General features: G+C 39.6%; 2 protein-coding genes across 7 annotated transcripts in view; one reads left to right on the forward strand and one right to left on the reverse strand.

Annotated features, from left to right (window-relative positions):
• Positions 1-7435, forward strand: part of CLDN10 (claudin 10) — a 102226-nt gene extending 94791 nt beyond the window's left edge. For all 3 annotated transcript variants that reach the window (XM_065901657.1, XM_065901658.1, XM_065901656.1), the window contains exons 4-5: positions 4238-4345; positions 5055-7435. In XM_065901657.1, the coding sequence (XP_065757729.1) occupies positions 4238-4345; positions 5055-5178 (232 nt within the window). In that variant the 3' untranslated portion in view covers positions 5179-7435. The remainder of the gene's footprint in view (positions 1-4237; positions 4346-5054) is intronic.
• A 660-nt stretch (positions 7436-8095) lies between these two features.
• The window catches only part of DZIP1 (DAZ interacting zinc finger protein 1), a 49011-nt gene continuing 31856 nt past the window's right edge, over positions 8096-25250 (reverse strand). For 3 of the 4 annotated variants that reach the window (XM_065901652.1, XM_065901653.1, XM_065901651.1), the window contains 9 exons: positions 23195-23254; positions 18910-19052; positions 15834-15996; positions 15388-15517; positions 14759-14812; positions 13171-13364; positions 11529-11659; positions 10176-10353; positions 8096-8470 (listed from right to left, as the gene is read on the reverse strand). In XM_065901652.1, coding sequence (XP_065757724.1) covers positions 8394-8470; positions 10176-10353; positions 11529-11659; positions 13171-13364; positions 14759-14812; positions 15388-15517; positions 15834-15996; positions 18910-19052; positions 23195-23254 — 1130 coding nt within the window. In that variant the 3' untranslated portion in view covers positions 8096-8393. The remainder of the gene's footprint in view (positions 8471-10175; positions 10354-11528; positions 11660-13170; positions 13365-14758; positions 14813-15387; positions 15518-15833; positions 15997-18909; positions 19053-23194; positions 23255-25250) is intronic. The other variant, XM_065901655.1, reaches the window with a different exon arrangement.

Here is a 25250-nt window from a genome sequence, read left to right on the forward strand (position 1 = left end):
TTTTTGGGAAAATTCTGGTCATTAATCTGTGCTTTACTTTCTCTCTATAGAAAGAAAAATGTTACCTATTACTTGTTTACTAGATTCACAATTATATACATGAATTCAGGTCATAAGCCTGCTTTTATGAGTCTTTTCCATTGAACAGAATATGTGATAGATAATCCAAGAACAACGTTCTGATCTGTAAAACAGAGATCAGTCCTCAGCCTGTCGATCCTGCATCTGTCTGGTGCTAAGCAGACTGGTAGCCTTTCCGAATAATGAAGAAATTTTGGCAATTCTAACAGCTCAGTAAAGAGTGGGAAAGCTGGTCTAGGGCCAGGAAGATATTGTTAACAAAAGACAGACCTATAGCAGATCATCTGAAATTTGGATGATCTCCTGAGGTGCTGAAGTCAGCTTCTCAGTGTTACCAAAAGTGAAGAAAGATTTCCAGGCAGAGATGGAGTTTCCCAATGAGTGTCAGAGGAGCTGTGGCCCGGAACAAACCTGAATGGATGTTACGTGGCTCACCCTCAGTCCTGTCTTTCAATAATACTTCTGTTTTTGCCAGATCACGCATACTGATGGGTGTGAATTCAAGCCACTGTTGAATAATAAGTCTGCTGTAAGTGTCTTTCAACAAAAGGAAGAAGAAAAAGTCTCTAAGAGAAAGAACCACATCACAATCCCTCACATCCAATTGTTGGAAGCTATTGGTATAGACATGGAGTTTCTTCAAGACTTTAGCTTTAAAATGGTTCTATTTATTAAATATTTGACTCTGACAGAATTCACAAAAAGCTCAAAAGGAAATGATACTCTCCTTGGAATAGAGTCTATATTTAGATTTTAGAAAATCTAAAAATATATTTAAAAACAGGAGTAAGTGAACCAGTTCCATGACCAGGGATTGAACCCATGCCCCCTGCAGTGGAAGCTTAGAGTCCTAACCACTGGACCTCCAGGGAATTCCCAAACCAGTTTTTAATATAAGCCATACTGGTGACTCTTAAATCCCTTCAGAAAGTTTCAGTTGGCTTAAATGAAAATAAAGAAATAGCTCCCAACATCTGAGCTGTGTAGGTAGTTATCCTCTGATTTGTACCCAGTTGTGTGTTCTTTTTAAATGAATTCACAGTGCTGAGCTATGATTTGAGTTCTACCAACCTGTGCCCTAATGGACCACTATCAGTTACTAGAGACTTATTTTTAACCATGATCCTGGCACTGGCATCCTGTTTTAGAAAGCTAAATGTTTTAAGAAAAATCTCAAGACTGTTTTTTCCAGGAGTATTTACACTGAAAGTTAATATACTAATGCATAGTTTCAGGAGAGAAGACAGTCTAAACTCTACGGAGAAAAATAAAGAAAAATAGAAAGTATTGTTAAATTGTAATCCTATAATAATGCCCTCCATGTTGAAATGTTCAGTGTGGTCATCCTTCAGCTGTCTTTGCAGTAATAGCATGACAGTGGATGGACTGGATGCCAGCTTACTGTAGGAATTGCAGATATTTTAAAGAGGTCCACTAACCGGTACCTACAACTTGGCAGGCCCTCTGCCCGTTTTATTTGTATAATGTCATCCAAACATCATACAAGAAGGGCCTATTGTGGGAATCCAGGATATCCTTTGTAGATGTGTAACATGATATTTAATGAAGGTATATTTTATAAAACTACCAGGTTAACACTCTTGATCTGGCCAGTACACTTCACTGTCCAGTCCTCTTTCAAGCTGGTTTTTGTGCACACTGAAGGCTTTTTCCCCACTTACACTGACCTTCTGTTTTCTGCTGCTGCCTCTGATTGAAAGAGTTCGAGAAGTTTCTCGGTTCCCAGAGCCTAATCAGTGCTTTAGTGCAGGATGAGGTGCTTATAGCTCTTCCTTCCTTTAGCTCTCACCTTGATTCCCCAGGTAAGGCAACACAAGAGTGGAAAAAGAAGGCATCACTAGGCAGCGTGTATTATGTAACAGTGGCAACCCACTCTAGTACTCTTGCCTGGAGAATCCCACGGACAGAGGAGCCTGGCTGGCTACAGTCCATGGGGTCACAAAGAGTCGGACACAACTGAAGCGACTTAGCATGCATGCACACGCCAAGTTGTAGTGTGTATTATATAATTCACCTCTTCCCAGTTGCAAATGGAAGCTGTGAAATTAACTGAAGAACCAGATCTGGAAATGGGCAAGTAGACCACCAGGCCCTTGCCTTGTGTAAATGCTGCTTCCTGCTCCTGCTGGCTGGCGGCACCACCACTGCTCCCTGCCCCTGCCCAGATGGGAGTTCAGACATAGTGACACAGCATGCCGAAAAGGATGAGACAAAGCTCAGGTCAAGCACAGGTCACGCATGCCAGATGCTGTCCAGAGTGTGGGGAGGCCTTGATACCTAAGCCTGACCCTGCAACCAGGTGCAGGGTGGGTAGCCTGACCTTGACTCCAACTTTCCTCTCCTACTCTCAACTCTTCTTTCCATTCTCAGCTTCTCTGCGGATTCTGTATGATCAAAACAGACCCTTCCCCCTCTGACTTCATTTAACACTGAAAAGCACCAATTAGGTAGGGAATGCCATCCTTTTGTTTTCACCTTGTGATAGAGGTCTGTGAGCTGAAAGTCTGAGAATCACTTCTTTATTTTAAAAAAAAAATAATTCTTCAGGAAAAGGCAGACATGAGAACCCCACAATCTCTGAAATTTTGGTATGCTTATCTCATTCTATATTTGTTCCTCCGAAATATACATATATGTATCTCCCCTGAAGGACATCCTCCAGCCCTCCACTGTCATTTCCTCTGTTGTTCAGGGTAGTGTTGTTTGTACCTTTGTATGGTGACCTCTCCAGGGCAAGGGCTGTCTTACTTACCTTTGCATCTGTTCTAGTCCCCAGTGGCCTGCCATCAAGGAGAGGTTTCATAGCAGACTGTCACTAAATGATACTTTTTTATTCATCTCTCACTGGACTGTAGTGATAAGCACGATGAGGCTGTATCTATCGTGGACACTGTGGAGGAAGAAAACGATTTTTTTCCTCTACTCTCCTAGGTTCTCTGCTCAGAAGAAAGATAGATTAATAAGAGAAAACTGGAGTTTATTTATATGTGCATCGCCCCTACACAAGAGAGTACCCAGTGGCGTGTAATTCAAAGGGTGGCTAGAACTTGGGCTTATATAGCATCTTAACCAAAGAACAGTACATCTGTAGAGAAGTGACAAGTCAAAGGAAAAGGGCTTTGAGCTTCTAGAGGCACGAATTGTGGGAATGCACGTGAGGAGGGATAATCCTAAAGGAAATCAGTCCTGAATATTCATTGGAAGGACTGATATTGAAGCTGAAACTCCAATACTTTGGCCACCTGATGTGAAGAACTGACTCACTGGAAAAGACCCTGAGGTTAGGAAAGATTGAAGGAAGGAGGAGAAGGGGACAGAGGATGGGATGGTTGGATGGCATCACCGACTTGATGGACATGAGTTTGAGCAAGCTCCAGGAGTTGGTGATAGACAGGGAAGCCTGGTGTGCTGCAGTCCATGGGATCGCAAAGAGTCAGTCACAATAGAGTGACTTAACCTGAATGTGAGGAGGGAAGGAATGAAAGATGCAAATTAGTGGTTTGTTCATGTAGACTGCTCTGGTGCCACTTGTGGGCTAAGCAGGCTGTTCAGTATCTGAGAATTAACTTCTTCCTGGCAGTGAGGGGATGGGGGACAGTTTGACACATTTATGCCCTGCCAAAGTGGCATAGTTGGGGTGGCGTGTTCTGTCACCCTTTGGCACTTTGCACATGACTGCACACAGCAGATGCTTAACCACTTACTGAGTTGAACTAAAATAAAAGCAGAGGCAACTTTCCTGTTTCCAACTAAAGCCTGCCTAAATAATTTACCCTGCACAACAGGATAAATAGATGGAAATGTTTGGGCTTCAGGCAGAGCCCCAAGGCAATATGCTGGCAGAGCCAGGAGGCCTCACCTTGAGTCCACGGCTTCTGCTTTACCCAAAGGGATCCCGATGCCTTCAGCTTCCTTTCAGCTTCCTTTTGGGATGTTGGGAAGATACAGTTGAGTGAAGGCTATATAAAAACACTTTGAGAAAAGTATAAAGCTTTCTTTACAGATATTATTGCTTCCTGTGTAAGCTCCCATAGCAAGTGTATTATGAGCATTTAGTAAGTGTTGGCTAGTAGTGTTAAATGCTGTTTACTCCCCAAATCAGTAAGCTTTAACACTTGTGTGGTACTCTTCACAGGTACGAGTTAGGAGCTGCTCTGTTTATTGGATGGGCAGGAGCCTCACTCTGCATAATTGGTGGTGTCATATTTTGCTTTTCAATATCTGACAACAACAAAGCACCCAGGTATGAAAAGAGACAAAAATGACCTGTTAAAAAGTACAATACTATTCTAAATTGTTATATGTGGGATAAATTATAGGTAGCTCATATGATTCTTAGAAACTTCAAACACCCAGAATTAGGAAAGGTTAAGAATATATAGTAAATATAACATTTAATATGGTAAAATTATATTGAATAGAATATAGATAATTACAGTTAATTTAAAAAGCAGAGTTTGTGTTGATAATAGGACAGAAACCAACACAATATTGTAAAGCAATTATCCTTCAATTTAAAAAAATTGTTTTTGATGAAGCATCAAAAAAAAAAACAGTTTGACATTATGTTCCAAAGCTATCGCTGTAAGTAGAAATCTTGTCTAACTTTAGGGGCATATTCTTCACTTTGGCCTCATAATTTTCACATAGGTGGAAATTGCTGATTAAGGTCATCACAGTCTCCAGGATTCCAGGAAGATAAGTTTTGTGTAAGTTTTGAAGGAGAATAATTGAACAAACTAAAAAGCCTTAAGTTTCTTCTGAGATTCTCTTAGTCACACTAGCTGTTCTGAAATGACATTGAACTATTTCTTGGGCTGAGAAGAGAATAAAGCTAAACATAATCAGGGAAAGACAACTTTGCTGTGACAGAAATGAGGGGATATGGTTTCTTCCTATTTTTGTTTGTTCTACGTGTAAAAGACCATCTACCAAACTGTTTTGCCTTTCAGAATGGGATACATGTACAACGGGGCCACATCTGTCATGTCTTCTCGGACAAAGTATCACGGCAGAGAAGGAGACTTTAAAACCTCAAACCCTTCAAAACAGTTTGACAAAAACGCGTACGTCTAAAAAGAGAGCTGCCTTCAAGCTGTGTCTTGAGCTTGTTCTAAATGTGAACTGTTCACAAAATGATGCCATCAAGGTCCTCCTATAATTAACACTCAAAACTATTTTTAAAATATGAATTTGAAGAATTTGTTGATTCTTGGATGTAAATGTTCTTCTATAGTTACATACTAATCACTTTCTGTTGTGGCTTTCTATAAAAAAAAAATAAACAGGCTATTTACAAGATTTGTATATATCTTATACATCTGTGTTTAACACCAAAGCTTCCAGCAGTGTTCGTTAATGTAGCCTTCTTAATCACCCAGACCTTGCAGTACTTGTCCCCATTTTTTATGTGTTTTTTCCTTCATATATTAAACAGAGTGTATTGAGGAGTCATGACTTGTAAACAGTATGGGGGTGATCTGAGACTATTCCTCAGATGTCTGCGTTGAATGGACCTGTACTGGCTGGGCAGAGCCGATTTTTAGTTGGTGACACCTGTCTGTCACCACTGTTGCTTCTCAACGGCTGCTCCAGGAAGAGCTCATGGGGCCAAGATGCTACTGCCCACTACCCGGCGGGTCCTCCTTAAATACCTCCTCCTCCGGTATAGAGAGATCTGGATATGCTGGTCATGGCCGACTCTGAGCCTGACAGAGGAGGGCCTGGGGCCGCACAGTCCCTACCTCACTCAGAAACAATGGACCGAGTTCCTGAGGACCTGTGTCACTCAGGCCGTGTGTGGAACCAACTGGCAATGGAGAGACAGCCTTTTTTTCAAGACGTGTAAGTTCCTCCAGGGATCTCTGACTAAAGACAATGTTTTATTACTCAAGCCAGCCCTTTCATCTCATATCCACAGGGCGATAGTTACCTCAGCCTGTGTGTGCCCTCACTCACTGCAGTCTCACAGCTACCCTCTGAGGTAAGTACTCTAGGACCCTGAACTGACAGAGGATGAAATGAAGGCAGAGAGCTTGAAGTGACTTGCCACAGCAAGTGACAAAACCTCAAGGACTTTGAACTGAGGCAGTCTAGGGTGAAGTATACAGTCTCAAGCTGTGGCTACGAATCGCTTAGCCGTGTCATCTGTGACTCAGGTACCCGACAATACCAGTCACAGCATGGGTGACCGTGACATCTTCCTCAAGCCTGAAGGACTTAAAAAGGAAAAATCACATTGTTTGGAGGTGCTCACTGAAAAGAAAATGGACGAGTTTATTACTGATACAGTAAACTCTTTTTTTCCAGACCATGATAATACTTAAATACCTTTTCCGGAGATACAAATGAACTGAAAACCACTGAGGGAGGCTAGGTGCTATAAGCCAATGTGGGCACAGGGTTTGGTGAATGTGTGTTTAAAACAAATTTTAAAATTTTAGAGCTGTAGAAGAAAATATTTGACTGTATTGAACTATCACAGCTTCTGAAGAATCTAGGGCGAAAAGGGGTCAAAGTACAGAAAACTGTCAGGAGCCAGAAACATTAGCCATGTGTCCATGACAGGAAATGTAAGGCGATGGTCTAAAGGAAAATGAGCAAACCAATTCTAGTACAACCTAACATGACAGGACTAAACAGAATATCAGCTTTTGCGACACAGACACATAAAGATTTGGGTTACTTAGCAGACGTTCATCTTATTTCCCCAATCCTTGCTGTTTAGGAATGAAGACCTGGCAGACCCAGGACTTGGGAGTTGAGGCCTGATTTAAAGCCTGCTTTTGTCATTTTCTAGTCATGTGGCTTTTGGCAAGTTATTGTATAGCTTAGTTTCTCACATCTTTAAGAAGATTAAAATAATATGTCTCAAAGTTGTTCTCATCAAATGAACTAATAACGTACATTAAAACAGAACAAGGAGCTCAACAGATCTAAGTGGATGAGTGAGTGAACATAGGAGCCCTGGTGCCTTCTTAGGCATCATTGTAGGTTGCTTATCTGTGTCTTACTACAGTGAAGATCTGATTCAGGGTTTATGAGAGCTTTTAGAAACATATTTAAAGCAAGTATCTTTGCATTAAATGGCCTTCGTGGGAAGTTTTTAAAAAGCTAAGTGGCCCACAAGTAAAAAGGACCCTGGTGGGGCAGAAACAGATAAAAGAAAAATTACCCTTTTAGAACAGCATGTTACATGACATAGCTACCAAGACAAGCTTAAATGCTTGAATGAAATGAGTTTAACTTGAAATCAGCTCTAATAACTCAGCCACAGTCACAAGAGTGTCACTGAGGGTTTTACTTGAAAGGTTGACAAAACAAAGAGGTCCAAATCCTAACAGACCATTTAGTTAAAATATTTTTGGGGGGTAACAAAAGAAGAGTACCACAAGGTATAAAAAAATGCAAAAAACAGTTTATATGAACATGTTAACTATTGATAATGTCATTGTTAAGAATATAACTAAATTAGTTTTGAGGTATTTTCTAATATGGAAAGGGCATTTTAAAAAAGTAAAAAAAAACTACAGACACATATGAATTCAGTATGGACTCAATCTATTCTATTCATAGTCTGATAAATTAACTGATATTTAAAATGGCTACATTCTATTCATAAAATATCCAAGGTCAAGGTTATGTTACAGAAATAGTATTTTAAGTTCTAAAACATGCTTACAGTGGCCCAAAGCTGCATATGGGAAAAGTACTTCCGGAAAATGTAGTTAATATGGGCCTAGCTATATTTTTATTAACTCTAAACTTACATCTAGATGAAAAATAAGCTGTCTACTCTTAAAATTTCACTGATTTCCACCAATTCCATTTTGAGGATACTAACAGAACTTCTATAATAAAACACTTCCAACATGACAATGTACATAAAAAAGATATTTTTTTTTTAAGTTTAAATGCAAACGAAAACCTGCTATCAGTTTAAAAAAAAATTCACTTAAAAATTAGTTTAAAAAAATACACCTAAACACTAGAGTACTGTTCTGAAGAAAAAACTTTTTATGACTTCAGTGACACATTATTTTTAAGCAGCAGCAGCATTCTTAAACACTTTTATATGCTTCAAAATACTGTTGACAATTTGTGTGTGTGTTTTTTTTTAACACTGCATTAGGTGGCATTAAAGAGACTCTTGTTCTCTGAGAGCCGGTTTCCTTGTTATTGCAGGAGATACTGTCAGGCAGGACAATTACAGTTGTGTAGGCAGTGCTGAAATACCACGATATCAAATACTGCTGAAGTCTGGACGGACCTCCTGACGCACAGGGTGACAGTTACACATCTGAAGAGTCACTCCAATCAGTCACGGTTACTAAGCTGCTTTTCAATGTACTGGACTCATCCTGAGGTCCTGTGTGGGAGACAGCGAGGGAGGGAGAGGAGGCCCCAGTGATTAAACGAGCACATTGTCCAGCCAGTAAACGCTCCATGACTTCACACTGTAATTCGTCACTCGGGCCTGAGTCGGCTTGCCAACCCCACCCCCAGCTCCCACAAGCTGGGGCAAGACGCTGCGGAACGTCCCACCACCACAGGACGGCCACGTCTCTAGGTCAGCCTCACAGGGCCCTCGCAGCGAAGCTTCCACCTGGCCCCCACCTCCTGGCATTCAGCACAGCACCTGGAGGCGGGCAGCCATAAAGAGAGAATAAAATTAACAAGCCAAGGAGGGGCTAAATGCTAAAAACAGGTTCTTTAGCATAGATGAGCTTAAAGGTGAAGTTAGATCAAAAGTGCCTTGAGCCACTGAAACAGAGTACAGAGAATTCCACTTGAGCGTGACTAGGGATATTTTCTTTGAGGGGCGTGGGGTCATGGCACCGGGAGGAGGAAATGTACTCAGGGCATTCTGAGTGTCCCGAGTGTCCCGTGTCCTTCCACAGTCACTGCAGCGTAAACACGTCTTTTGTTTTTTCAACGATGAGGATGGATGCTGAGACACAGCACAGAAAACATGACGGTGACAGAACAGAAAGTCAGTGTTAACAACGGGCACATTGGTGGAGCAAAGAGATCAAGTGAAGACAGAGGCAGCAATGGTTCATCTTAGAAATGCGGGGGGTGGGGGTGGGGTACAAGATCCTGCTATAAGCAGACCAAAAGATGTTCATGTATTCATTTAAAATTATAGATGGGGGGGAACCAAAGTACTGAAGAGGGGGCATGAGAGTTGCAGGCAGTGGAGAAGGAGCCAAATCTTCATCTATCTTATCAGCACCTAGAAAGTTCACGTCTAAAATCAATAAGTCTAGAAACAAGTCTGAGTCTGTTACTCGCAGGGATGTAGGATGGCTGGGAGGATGCACTGTGTGTATATGGGGGGGGGCGGGGGGGTGGTTGTGGGGACATGGAAAAGAATTTCTCTGATTTAAAAAATACAAATTATATTTTCTGATTTTAAAAATTAAATGTGTTGAGAGGTTAAGTGACTGGACTTATTATCCAGACTCTAGCCTGGGTGGATAGGATCAATGGCAGTAAACAGTTTCACTGGTCCTTCATGCCACTGGCTACAATGCTCCAAGAAGAATCTTCCTTGGAAGAAAATAACAATATTTAACACATAGACAGATGAATACAGGAAGACAGGAAAAAAGTGGCCTCATTTAGGTATGTATCAGAAATGTAAATTTCTAGGAGGCATCTATGTGAAGAATATTTGTAGGGGCACTTTCAAAAATAGATATTTAAAAATTTTAAAGACAAAAGATTAGAAACTGAAATTAAAATTTAGAAAACTAGCAAATAGATACTAATCAGTAAGTTGTTCACATTCAGTCCTTATTAAAATAATGTTTTTTAAGTTGCTCAGTCGTGTCTAACTTTTTTGTGACCCCACGGACTGTAACCTTCCAGGCTCCTCTGTCCATGAGATCTCCCAGGCAAAAATACTGGAGTGGGATGCTATTTCCTTCTCCAGGGGATCTTTCTGACACAGGGATCAAACCCACGTCTCCTGCTTGGCAGGGAGATTCTTTTCCGCTGAGCCACCAGGGAAGCTCATTAGGGTAGTCTGGTGTTTATAAAGGCTTCCGGTAGACGCCAAAGCCACGAACCTTCTCCCTTTGGTCCTTTCGGGTTAGCTGCACCCCAGGCATTTGGCACCTGAGTAGAATTTGACTCATTCTTCACAGGTGGAGGAGGTTCCTTCTGTTCTCTCTCAGCTTTTCTCCCTATAGATCTGTCTTCCTCTAAGGATGATATGTCCCAGTCATCATCATCCACATCTGTACACTAAAAAAAAACAAAAAACACGTGGAGAATAATGAATGTTCCCTAAAGAAACCGTGTGTGTTAGAGCCCCTCAAACAGACTGAGCCACTGACGCTAAATGGTAAGAAGTTGGGAGCCTCAGAGGGTCTCTCATCTGGTCATCTCCGAGGGCGATGAAATGGGTTTGGAAATCTGTGCTTCGAAAGTAGAGGGAACCACCTCTTTTTGTTTGTTGCCGTGGAAATGTATGTTTCCTATGTAGCAACTGAAAATTTAGGAAATTCCAGAAACTACATTGTAAAGTCAAGTCAGGATGCTCCCCAAGGAGCAGTCAGACAGGCTCTGGGGCTCTTACCTCTGCGATACTAAGACATTTAACTGCAGGAGACATCACATGAGGGCCCTGCAGAAGCCGCCGGCCCCGATGGGAAGGACTGTGTATTTCTCCAGCGCACCTTCTAAGAAGACACGGTGGCTCTTGACTGATGTGACTTTTTGTCATTTTGGACTCGTGTAACACAAATGGCACTAACTTATGAAAGTAGTTGGACAGAATGCTCTGGATTCCACAGATGACCAGGGGAAGAATTAAATCTAATGTAAGTGAAAAAGAGCAACTACGACTGGAAGACCCAGTCAACACAGAGAAGCCCACCCAGGTCTCCATCCACAGGAGCACTTCCGGGGCCTGGTGCCAGACCTTGGAGTGTGTCCAAAGTCTCAGGAAGGGGCGCTCGGCTTTGTTCTCCGCTCGGGTCACAGTCTCTCTAAAGCATGTCTTATGGACTCTAGCTGCCAAGTGGGGGTAAACTCTGAAAAGCCCCTATTTCACTTCCAGGTCATATCTTGGTAGCAAAAAGGTTCCTGGACTCAGATCTGAAAGCCCAGATTCTATTCAGTCACAAGTTTCTGTGAACAAACTACCTAATATCTGCCAGTGTCAAATAATACACGTGACAGGATTCTGAAAACCTGTAAAACCTGATAAGCATAGGATGTATTATTACCAGTTATCCTTTCAGGATCTTTGATTCCCTATGGAAATGCAATACTGAAAACAAGATAAAATAAAAATCTCAACCTCTACTATACTAAATAATTGTATTTGTTTTACATTTCACTACAAAATACAATTATTATGATATATTCATTAAAAGATGAACTTGTGTATGTTTAATAAGTAAAAGTGATTTCACCTTTAGATCTTCTTTTAGTTCTTTTTTGATGAACGCGTCAGCAACATTAATTCCACCAACTGGCTTATTCATATTTCTGTGATTTGAAACCGTATTTTCAACTTTTCCAGTTAATGTTTTAACGGAGGTTCCTATGGGACCCATAGAAAACAGGTAAAGTTTAAAAAAATTAAATCTTCAGTTCCAAAATAATCCTACAATGTGAGAGAGTCTGTGTGTTAGTCGCTCAGTTATGTCTGACTCTGTGTGACCCCCACAGACTGTAGCCTGCCAGGCTCCTCCATCCATGGGATTTTCCCGGCAAGAATACTGGAGTGGGTTGCCATTTCTTCCTCCAGAGAGAGTCCAAGCATCGCAAATAATGCCTTTTAAAAAATCATGATCCTTTAGACTAGAATAAAATCTTTATTTTAAATCAAAGAAGGATGTCATTCAGACTCATGATCAGAAACTTAAATTTCAGTGAGGCAGCCTGTGTGAATGGATATTCATATGGTATTTTCAAAAACAATTATTTAAAAAGATATTTTACACAGTTATAAAAACACATGGTATATGCAAATTATATACAATAAACTAATTACATCTGATATGCTTAAAATATAGAATTTTTAAGTTGCATTAAACAGTTTTGTTTTTTTTTAATGACCCTTTTGCCTCTTCTCCTTAGCAAATTATCAGCAATCACTAACTTGGACCTCACGTTCCTTTAGAATTGCCCTGTTTCCAAAAGGCAGCATGGTGTGTGAGAACAGTTATTCTGAAGGACACACAGTATTAAGGGGTTGAATTGTGTCCCAAAGTCCTTACCCCCATTACTTCAGAAGGTGACCTTATTTGGAGACAGGACCTTTAAAGAGGTAATTAGGTTAAGGTGAGGCCATTAGGGAGGACCCTAATCTAACACAGCTGGTGTCCTTGGACAAGAGTGGGAAATTTGAACACAGAGGCACCACAGAGAAAGTCAATGTGACGAGACATAAGGAGGAGACAGCCATCGACAAGCCAAGGACAGAGGCACAGAGCAGGTCCCCTCCTCACAGCTCTCAGAGGAAACCAACCTTGCCACCCTGATTGTGGCCTTCCAGCTCGTGTGAGACAGATTCTGTGGTTTAAGCCACACAAAGTGTGTTCATTATAGCAGCCCTTGTGTTTGTTACTAATGCACCCAGACATCCCCAACCCCTTCCTCTCCTTCCACCTGAACATCAACTACTTGCTAAGCCCCTTCCATTTTTCCTCAGGCAGCAACAATTTTTAGACTAACCCCATCCTGGTGGCTCAGATTGTAAAGAATCGGCCTGCAATGCAGGAGACCCGAGGTGGATCCCTGGGTTGGAAAGATCCCCGAGTTGGAAAGATCCCCTTGAGAAGCGAATGACTCCTCACTCCAGTATTCTTGCCTGGAGAATTTCAAGGACAGAGGAGCCTGGCAGCCTACAGTCCATGGGGTCGCAGAGTCAGACACGACTGAGGGACTAGCACTTTCATTTTACTTTCACAGTTTCCTCGAGAACTTTCTCAGCTCAGATGCCCAGTATGGAGAGTTGAGAACCACTGTCATCCACAGAAGCACTGTGGTTGAGAACCACTGTCCTAAAATCAAAATTTCCAGGTGGATTTTCAGTAAAGGAAAGCTTACCTGTGGGCTTGGGGGAAATATCAGAGTCCTCAATTTCACTTCCCTCCGTCCAGTCAGTGTCACTTTTGACGGTGCTCTTTACGAAACTACTCTTGTTGCTTTTAGAGGCCAGCACGGGAAGTACATCTGGGGAGGCGAACGCCTGGATGAGGTCGTCGGCATCCAGCTCCTCCTCGGAACTGAAGGGAGGAGTCCTAAACAAACCAAAGCCCAAACAGGGGGCGCTGTTTCCGTGTTTCAGGATTTACAGGCAAGATGCCCCTTAAAGAGGTCGGAACTTGCTCAAGAGAGCATGCGTGGCCACAGAACCAGATGGTGGCCAGGCTGAGGACTTATTATGCAAAAGGCGGAATGGTCATTTCAAATTTACATCTGCCAACCACATGCCACATGGCCTATTTACCAAAGTGGACTGAAGTTAGGACATTACTCCTCTAAACTCAAATTTTGTATTTTTTTAATATCAGTTTTTATACACCTAAGAAAAATATTTTATAGTGGAAAAAATATTTCTGGGATAAAACTATGCTGTCTTTTACAATGGTGACATTTGCAAAGAGTCCACAGGACCGAGGACACACAGAGGCATGCATGCATGCATTACTTATAGCTGACCTTTATATTGTACCCCACCAAGTACTTTTATATGACTACACACACTCATTTGTAGTATCATGTAAATCATCACCCCATTTTAAAGTGAAACAAATTCAGAGTCGTATCTATTTATTTAAAATATATTCACTGAGCACCTAAATTCCACACAATATTCAGTTAAACTACATCCCATGAAATAAAGCTCTTCCCATGAGATTATTACATGATAAGTGCTTCTGAAGGATGAGTTATCATTTATAGTGTCTTTATTATATTTATTCTCTCTACTATGGAATTCAATTATCATAAAATTAGTTTTACTCCTAATTAATAACAATGATATACCTACAACTTATTGAGTACCTACAAGTGCCAAGCACTGAGGCCAAGTCCTTTTCGTATGTTCTCATTTTAATTTGTAGAACTATTCTGTGAAAGAGGAAGCACCATCCCATATTACAGATAGAAAAACTGAGGCTTAAAACAGGTAATCAACTGAATCAGTGTCACAGTTAAGGAATGACTGAGATAGGGTTCTCAGTATCCTAAACGAGCCTAAGAGTGTAAGGTCTAAGGCCGTTAACAACTTCCACAAGAAGCTGGAACACTAAAATTCTACCCAGATACACCATCATGGATCCAGTCACTAAAAAGCAACATCACGCATTTAATTTATCATGCTTATTGAAAATTTATAATGTATATAAATTTATAATTTATCATTCTTATAGAAAGTTACTAAACTAGGCAGGGGTGGGGGTGGGGAATAACAAACATGACTCAGGTGTGGTCCCACTTGTTAATGGAGGCCACAAGAGCTATTAACTTAGGATAAAGAAGTGAAGGTGTAACAAAGGAATCACAGATTAAATATGATATATAATAATTATGGTTCTAGTGAACCACAATGAACATACTAATTTACAGTGAAAGGAATGTTCAGTGAAAAGAACTTTTAAAAACCACCTTTCCCTGCTCCCTCAGTACTCACGCAACAGTGGAAGACCTCCTGGGAAAATGATCTTCTGTGGCATTTTTCTTAACTCTAAAAGCAAGAGAAAAATATTTCCAGTATGAGCAAATCATGTAATTTAAAATAGAGTTCTATGGAATTGGTGATTTTTGCTTTATTAGGGGGTGAGCAGTTACGAGTCTCCCCGAACTGAGAGAAGGGTAGGCATTCCAAGTGTGATTCTCTGTTGGGTCACACGTTGCTGTGGGCTGAATGCTTGTGGCCCCCTAATATTCCTGTGTTGAAGCCCTAGCCCTCAGTGTGATGATATCTGAAGATGGGGTGATTTGGTTTAGATGAGGTCATGAGGATGGGGCCCACATTGAAAGGAATTAGTGCCCCCGTAAGTAAAGGAAGAGAGACCAAGGCTCTCTTGTTCTCCTTAGCAAATGAGGACACAGTAAGAAGCTGGCCATCTGTGAGTCCTGGAGAGAAGCCTCCCAGAACCTGACTATGCTGGCTGGCACCTTGATCTCAGACTTCCACCCTCCAGAAGTGTTAGAAAATATATTTCTGTTGTTTAAGCCACCCAGTCAATGGTATTCTGTTATAGCAGCCCAAGCTGAGACAAATATTAAAAAAAAAAAATTAGAGTTGAAAATACTCACTTTGGAACAGATGTTCTATCAGAAAAAACAGGTCTTTGTCTAACCAGCTGTCTGCTTTTGGGAGGAAGGTGTATTGCTTTAGGTACTTCTCCAGTTGAAAGGGTGTCCATTTGAGAAGCACCGTACCTGTCTGGAATAGTAGTGTCATTTGTGAGTCTCCACTGCATGAAAAGCAGAAGAAAATGCTACAATATTGTCTACATTGGCACAGAAACAAACAAGCCCATCTCAAGGGTCTAGAGTTCACACTACAGGAGGTTTTTAATTGTAAAAACACACACACACACAAAAATTGTAAAAAAAAAAATCTAAAATGCAACATTTAATGGTTCAAACAGTAACAGTTGCCGATTAAGTGCCAAGGTTTGTGAACCATATAAAACCATGAAACGATTGGTCTCTTAATATTTCTGCAGACATGAAATGGCAGTGGGTCACAGGCTTACCTGTCGACAGCAGTGTTCTCTCTTCAATTTTACAGCTGACCTGATGTTCAAGGAATTCTCGAATTTGCTGAATGTTAGGTATTTGTCTTTCTCGCTCATGTCTTGTTGATTCCACAGTTCTTAGCACTCTATTCAAGTGATCGCTTGGAATACCACGTATATCCTGAAGGAACAAAACATTAAGAAATTATCCTTTGATGCTTTTCATTTCATGAATGTTTGTCTGCATTAACCATGCCAATCTTTCATCCTTACTGATGCATGTAAGATGGGGATGCCCTGACATATAATACACAGTCCCAGACCCAAAAGGAGCTCAAGGTGCAACAGGACACATAAGGAGTGTGTAAGCTTATATGTGGCTGGTTAGGGATACTATGCATTTGGGATCAGGACTGAATTCATGGAAGGCATGTGAGTGACTGATTATGACTGATTAACCAACAGTGCCAGATGTATGATAAAGATTGAATGAATCCACAAGGGCTGGAGGAATTCAGAGATTCAAGTCATCAGAGGCCTCAGTGGCCCAAGAAGGCTTAAGAGGAAGGCTGGGCTGTGCCTTGAAGGATGGGTGGATGAAACAAGCAAAACGAAGGGTGGGATCAGATGGGGGCACCTAGTGGGGAAGGCAGGCAATGAGGCAGAAACAGTCGGGGTGTCCAGGGATTAATGCTACAGAGAAACAGGTGAGGAGAGCAAAAAAGGAGACTGATGCCAAAATGAAAAACCTCAAGGCTAGTTATGCCACAGGTAAGAGAAAAATCATCAGGCTTTCAATGATGAAAGTGCCATACTTTAAGAGGTGATTTGAGAAAATTCTTCAGGATTTGAAAGTTTATCTAAAGAAGAAAGCCAGTTAAAGAGCGATTTATTCATTTATTCAATATCAGTGTCACACACACACTCCCATCTCCTCCCTCACCTTTCCCTGAGTCTTCCTCATTCCAGGAAGTGGCCCTACCACCCATCCAGCTGCCCAGGACAGAAATCTCCATCATCAGATTGACTGCCACCTCCAAGCAGTTTTCTCTGACCTCAATTATTCAATCCCTTCTACTTTTCCTTCATTTCACATCCTATAATCACTATGGATCTATCACCTGTTTTGTGTGAGCAGGTGTTCAACGCCTGTCTTCCTACACTCTGATGCTGGATGCAAAGACACAATTCTGTACAAATGTCAGTTCTTCCTAAATAACACACAACATTTAAAGCAATTCCAATCAGAATCCCAGCAGGGATTATTTTGGAACTGCAGCAGCTGTTTCTAAAGTTCACTGGAAAATAAAATACAAAAGAACTGCCAAGAAATTTTTGAAATAAGACTAATAAAAAGGCATGGCCTGTAACAGATACTAAAATACAGGACAAAGTTACTAAGATTAAACCAGTATGGTGTTAGCAAACAAATACCAAAAAATTCAAAGGATAAAATCACTGAAAGTCCAAAAATAAATCCAAATGTATGTAAAGATGTCCTTTATGATAAAACTGCTATTTCAAACAAAGAAAGGATGGGTTATTCAACAAAAGATCCAACTGATCCAACTGGAAATAAGTTTAGATCTCCAACCCAGTGTTTCCAAACTTAAGTGTTAAAGCCCAAATAGACAAAAAAAGCAAACAAAAAACTATGCATTAGGTTTAAAAAAAAAGGGGTGTTTTTATACTCATAGGATAAAAGTAAATGTCCCAAATAAAACATATAACACCAAACCATATGCAGCTACAACAGAAGCTCTCATACACTCACAGGGATATTGTCAATGTTTACACTTTGGAAAATTATTTGGCTACATCTACTAAAATTAAACATGTATAGTCTTAGAAATTTCAATCCTAGATATACATCCAAGAGAAAGGAATGTCCATGTCCACCAAAAGACAGTACAAGAATGTAAAGCCAAAAAGCCCCAAACTGGAAATCTAACTGGCCCTTAACAGGAGAACAGATAAAATCTAGTGTATTTATACAACACAATATTACAGAACAAACTACTGTGAAGTGAAATAATATGAATGAATCTTAAAGAAAAAGTCATAAGCAAAACAAATGACACAAATACTACATGGTGTAGGGTTCCACTCAGATGAGGTTTAAGAACAAACAAAACTAAATCTGAATAGTCATTGCCTCTGGTCGGGGAGTATGAAGCAATAGCAACTTAGGAAAGCCAAAGACAGTCTTGTAGGATATTGGAAATGATGGATTTCTTCACCTGGGTGGTAGTTACAGATCATACACACACACAGACATGCAAATCTGTATGTACATATCTTTGTATACACACATACATTCAGATACACACAAATGTATGCACATGTGCAGATACACATATACACATGTATGCATACAGATCCATGCACCTATACACACATGAATACACAATTATACACACAGATCAACATACACAAACACAGCACATGCATCTGCACACATAAACATGCATGCAGTGCATGTACACAATGCTCACATGTCCATGTGCACACAACTGCATGACCCACCCACACATGTATGCATACTTTTGCATTACACATACACACATGCACATGTAATATGTATACTCATATGCAGAAACAGGAATATATAAATTCAGGTTGTTCAATTAAGTTTGCATATTTTATGTATGCAACTATTCAGTCTGGCAACATGAAATACAATTCATTCACCCATTCATTTAGTAAGTGCTGCTGATTTTGTAATAAACATAGTTTGGAGCTAACATCAGAATGTAGGCAGCTCTGCAACTGCCTACAGGCAAATCCTGGCTCCTTCATCACTAACATGTGACCTGAAGCAATGACTTCACCTTTGCAAAATGCAGATGAACTAACTGCCACTTATCTCAGAGATCAATCTCTATGTTTAAATGCGTTAACACTGGGAAAGCTCTCTGAAAGGTGTCAGGCACACAGTGAATGCCAGCTAAGTATTTAATAAATCATGTCGCATTAGCCTCTGGTCTCCAAATGTAACAGAACTGACATGCCACCTCCTCTTCTCTGATCATTTATTATTTAGAAAACAAAATAAAACGAAACCAGTAAATATTCCCAAAGTGGGTGAACTTACTGCATTAATCCCCAAGGTTTCCAGTTTCTCCACCAAACTCTGCTCCAAGACGGTTCTTATTTCCTTAGTGAGGGAAGGGTTATTCTTCAAAGTTTTCCTTATATGTATCTTGTTGTCATTTAGTTTCTGTTCATTTTCTCTTCCTAAAATAAGGTTTTTATAATGTGTTAAAAGGAATTAAACAAATGCATTAAACCTCTAAGCAGAAAATGGCAAAACACAACTTCTAAACTGCAAGCAAGCATTCAAGTTTTCAAGTTTTTGAATATTTTAGTCATTCAGCACAATATATAATCCTTAAGTATTATAGCTTTTAAAATTATCTTAAGCCTGCTTCAAAACTTCAGGATCTTCAGACTTTTTCTTGATTACTCAACCAAATTATAGCTAGATAAGTAATGTGAGAAATAAGTCTCTAGAGAAGCAAAATAGGGAAAAAAACTTACTAAGAAATTAAATGTTTTATCCTAAAATTATTTTTACTACTTCCTAAAGAAATCATTTCTCCTAAATCCAGTCAGAATTAGGTATCATCTAATGAAGAAAGTCTTATTTCTTTTAAATAATTAAGTTTTATGTTATATATTTAGTGGATGTTAAGTTCACATAAAATTTCAAAATGTGAAGATTATCTCTCTCAAAATACTTACCAAAATGAAAAAGAAATGAACAAAACTCTTAGGAAAAGTATATTTTATTTACAACAACCTAAAGTTAGAAACAAAAAATAACAGGCCAGAGTCTCTTAATGTGTCCTTCCTTATTCCTTTTATTTCCTTCCAGAAAAAATTGTCTAGTTTAAGAAGGTTTGGAGAAAGGGGCAGGACTGTATGACCTGAACAACCGAGTACTTATATCAAAGGAAAATGAAGGCTTAGGAAACAGTCTCAGTGCTGGGCAGTTCAGACCCTTAGTGAACACGACAGGCAGATCTGGGAGAAGGTGGTGATGGTACTATTGCCACTTTGAAGCCTGTTCTCCTAACAAAAGCATTTCACCCAAAGAAAGTGGCACCAAATGCCGCTGCCCAGGTCTGGGGCTTCAGGCAGATCCCCACAGAGACTCCACTCTTTCAAGGTCTCACTTGCCTCAGCAGATGGGATTTTTAGGTTCCGTGGCACATGGATTTGCAGAATATCTTAACAACATGCCTTTTGGTTAAGATGCTTTCTAAACACTAGCTCAATTCCAATAGTAAAGAATATTTCTATTCATTATTAACAAATTTCAGGCAAAATTAGCCACATTATTATTGGTCCATTAAATAGGAGGTGAAAATCTGCACGATGATGCTTTTCTACACTTTGCTACTGTGGCTTGCTAAATCAAAATTATGAAATTTTATGAGTCTGTATGGATAAAAGTCAGACATAATCTTAAATTTTATATTTTCAGCATTTACGCTGCTGTTTACCCAATATTCTGAAACTACAAAAAGAAAAAGAACTTCTGCCCTAGGAACTGAGTCCATGAAAACCTAGAGGGCTTAGCTGCAGTCACGGCTGTCGCTGACTTTGGCTGCTGGTTGGTGATCAAGTCTGCAACTGTCTAGGGTTGAAAGTAAAAAGAAGTACCGAGAGAGCCTGGAAGTCATAGAGCTACTACTGAAATAGATGCACCTCCTGTCTCGGTTAGGCAAAGATAATTCTTTGGCCAGCATCTCAGATATAAAAGAAATAACACAGAAGCACAGTCTGAAGCGAGGCTCTGGGACATGAGGCCACAAGCAGGGGTCAAGTGATACCCAGAACAGACTGGCCACAGTCTAGAAGAGTTGCAAGGCCTTTGATAGAGGTAACTCAATTCATTTGCTGGCTGGTCCAAGTTCACGTTCAGCCCTGATGACAAGTTCATTTTGATGCCTAAGTTCTCCCAAATAATGGAAGATTTCCCTCTGTCCTTAAATTCCTTCATAAGTGGGTGCTCACTTTGGAAAGTCATTTGTGAATAATTAGAAAAACTTTTATAGGAAGAAGTCTTATGAGCCTGGGTCTGGCAAGACAGAATCAAGAAAAAGCAGGTAAAATAGATAGGAAAAGATAATAAAGTTTTTCTGTAAAGGTGAAATGAATGACTTGAAAGATGATCAGAATTCAAGATTTTAGTTAAAGCACATATTGTCTCACCAAGATCAAGACAAACTATTCTAGAAATCAGCATTTCCTCTAATTAAAAAATGGAAAGCATACCCAAGCAGATGCCCAGGCTAATGCTTAACAGCCCACACATGTAATCAGTTATATCAGACTTATTAACACACCACACCATTCATGGTAAGCAAATAATTGTAGCATAAAGCACGTAGTTAAACAAAACAAAAAGCAACACACAACAGAATTTCTGAGTTGGAAGGGACTTGATGGTCTAGTACTCAATTTCCTCATTAGTCACAGAAGGACTCTAAAACCAGAGAGGTAGAGAATTCCCCAAAGGCTATCCTGCAAAGGCTGGACCCGTTTGCCTTCCTCCATCACTTTGTTCTTTGCATTAAACCATGGAAAACAGAAAACCTGGATGTTAGTCCCAGCCACTGTCACTAATTAAACTCAATGACCTGGAGCAAGCTCCTAATCCCCTTGTGTTCCAAGTTTCTGAAAAATAAAATAACCCCTAAGATCTCTCCTGGCCCTCACATTCTAACATCCAACAGAAGTGAGATCAAGTCTGCCTCAAAGGATGAGTTAATTCTTGGTAAAAAGCTGTAGTGTTTTTGCAAATCACTGCCAAAATTTAGCTGCACAGGCATTTGTCTGTAAATGTTAGTACAAGCTGAGGAATTTATTGATGGCAATTAATTTACTGCTAGCCGGCTGGCTCCACAGAGGCACTAGAAAGATGCAGTCACTGGTTTCTGTAACAGTGCTCTGGGATTCAGTTGATCCCAGTGGTCCTCAGAGCTCACCCATCTCCACCAGAGCTGTGTCTGAACACATGGTGGGTGGTAAAGATGAGTTTCCCAACTCAGCTCCCTAACTGTGGCAACAGCCAAAGATGGTGTTTGCTGTCAGCAATGCAAACCTTACACTGTCTGAGTAGAAGAAACCTAAAAGAAGTCCAGGCAGAATATGCAATGGGTGAAACTTGGAACTGAAACGGTGATGATGGACAAACCAGGACTCCTCTTGGAACCTAGCTGACTCATTTCTAATAGTACGAACTATGTAATTGGAGACACTAGTTTCAAAATTTTGGACCCTATCTATGAACCTCCTGACATATTTCATACAAAATCTTCCAAGAATAAGGGATCTTGTGTTCTAGATATCAATAAATGATACTTATGAAAGAGCAAGCATGTTACATGCAAGTAAAATGAAAAAACAGATCATGCAGATGTTACAGATATGCTTGATCTAGTTCCTTCTCAATCTGTATCCTTATACAAAAAAAAAAATTGGGAAAATTCTAGAGAACACAGAAGCTATAACAAACATTAAGAATTTACATATTATAATGTATAATTTTACTTTTCTTCCTAACAAAAATGATACAACCACAGCCCATATAAATATTAACAATTTGCTTTCTCCTGAAGAAGTAAAATATGGTAAAGCATTACTAAGGAGAAAATTATGATAAACTGATCCAAATATAATTGTTTTAGGATCTCTAAGTCATTAGAAAATATTATTAATAATGTAAGTAAGAATTCACAAACTTTAATGGAAATAATTTTTGGAAATTTTTTTGGAAATAATTTAATGGAAATAACAGGAAATAATTTTTATTATTACTGCCAAATAAAATGAGGAAGCAGTAATCATTTTAATTAACTCCCCAAACCTGTAACAACTCTCAGATTCTGCCATTGAGATATTCTGCATGTAAATATTCCACATTCAGAGCCTAGACATTATGCCTTCCTTGCTATTAAAAACAATTTTTGAAATGGGCACTTTACTTATTCATTTGGTAGATTCAGGGTATGAGAAATGACTACTGTGGTCTTAATATTTTTGTATAATCTGGCACACAACTGCGTCAATTTGTCATCTGATCAGAAAACCTTGGCATTGACATAATGGCTTAAATTTTTTTTCAAGTTCCCTGACATAGAAAATTTCTTACTCATATGCTAAAAGACAGTAAAGCAGGGTGGAAATATAACAGCGCATTATGGGAACAGGATGCCAGAATACTACAGACAGATTGGAAATGTAATCCAAACCTAAATGCCTTCCTAATGTTGATACACTACAATAAAACTCAAGTACTTTCAAAGCTTGGGTTTTAGCATCTAAATGTGACTGATGCAGATATAAACCCTGATCAAGCTCATTGTTACCTTTTTCTTCCTCTGAAAGTTCTTCTATTGGTTCCAGTATGTGCGATGAGAATGCCTGTTCTATTAATGAGGAAAAATAAGAATAGTACAGACAGGACAACAGCAAAGTCAAGTTAGTTCCTTTCAAACAATTTTGAAAGACATCATTCCATAGTACTTTAACCAGGCCTGAAATAGCAGGCCTGAAATGGGAAAAAAATATTAAGGCAAGGCAGTCAGTTAAAGCTGGTTACTTTTCCACAGTATCTGCCCTTTCTATGTATTTCCTATTAACTTCACTCTCAGGAAATTATATTTTTAAATAATTAGGTTAAAATTTCTTGCTCATCAACTTAGTGCCAGACAGGATTTCTTTAAGGCACAAGGACACAACGGCAAAAGTTCTTCTTCACTTATCCCTATAAATATTTTTGACACAGATATATTTTCCTTATGTCATATATATATATTTCCCTATATCTTAAATATATTTTCTTATATATATATATTTCCTTATATCTTATATCTATATTTTTCCTTATATCATATATATATGTTTTCCTTATATCTTAATCAGGTAGCTAAATAGAAAATTATTGAAACTACTTCAATTTCCAAAGATAAAAACAAAAAATGCCCAGGGCCCCAGGGTTACCACTTCTTGTTAGCCCCAGGGCCTTCGAGAAGAAGGACCAGAATAGTAGAAGGACAAGGAGAGGTCTCCTGGGGTCAGCAGGAGGACTTAGACCCACTCTCATACACCTCTGTGTCCCTAAACAACATTTCACGTGCTCCCAGAGAATCAACGGGGTAAAGCAGTGGACAGATGACAGATGAAGGTGGGCTCTTCTCAATCCCACCCCAGAACAGTGAGCGGGGTAGTCTCTGGGTGACTTCCTGGGGAAATGTCCCCAGGCACACACAAGAAAACCCGGGGCAGCATGGATAAAGCAAAGCCCATCCATCAGCAGAGGCAATAGGAGGTCAGGGTTTGGCTGAAGGTATAACTAACCACAGCGGTCAGGCATCAGGCATAAAGTGAAATGCAACCAAAAGTCTGGTTTAGGAGGTGCCTGGTTCACTTATTTTCAGCCTGGAGGCTGACACAGGTTGCCTGAACAGAGAGCTGTTCACCGGCTCCCACAAACAGAAGCCATTTCATTCCACCACCAGACCCAGGGTGGGTGACTAGGGAGGGTAATAATGGCCAGCTTCCAGGCACAGAGACCTAAGTGCTTTGCCAGTATTATCTCAGATTTACTACCTCCTACTTTGAAGGTCTTCTAACTTATTAAAGGGTATTTCTGGTACTCTATTTTAGGCATATACAAATATATATACATACACACACACACACATATATATAATAGCTATATACAAAGAGATATATTTAAGTTTTATAACTAGGCTCTTACAGCTAGTTCAGCAATATAGTCAACATCTCTAACGCTGACTATATGGGAGAAATGCATTTTAAACTACTTCCAAATGAACTTTCAGCACACAGTCTATCAATAAATAGGATTCCACTTTAATTCTGAAACATAATCATGGCCACCACAAAGGAGCAGGTGATTCAAACCCTGTAACACAAGTGCTGAACACCACAAATGTGCTTTTGAATTTATTATTCGGCATCGAGATTTTAAAGTTATACGGATGAAGAAAAAAATGTGTAACTAGGGCGGTGGTGGATGTTAACCAGACCTGGCGATTATTTTGCAACATATACAAATATCAAATCATTATATTGTATACCTGCAAATAATATAATGTTATGTGTTAACCGTACTTCAATAAAAAGTTTAAAAATTAAAAAAAGTAAGGTTACACAATTATTCTCCTAATTTGAACTGCTGAAAACAGAGATCTAAGAGGATAGCTAATATCATTTTTTTAAGTCACATGGTTTATATTGTATTGTAATTTCTGAAAAAGACAAAAATAAAAGTTATGAGGAAAACTTTTATAAAATCTTACAATATCATAATATACATACTTATTATATTATAGAGACAATCCTATGATTTATCTCTCGAGTCAGGATTAATGGTCAAAATCTGACATTTCCTACAGT

Source organism: Muntiacus reevesi, chromosome 11 (genome assembly GCF_963930625.1).
Source record: "Muntiacus reevesi chromosome 11, mMunRee1.1, whole genome shotgun sequence".
NCBI lineage: Eukaryota > Metazoa > Chordata > Mammalia > Artiodactyla > Cervidae > Muntiacus > Muntiacus reevesi.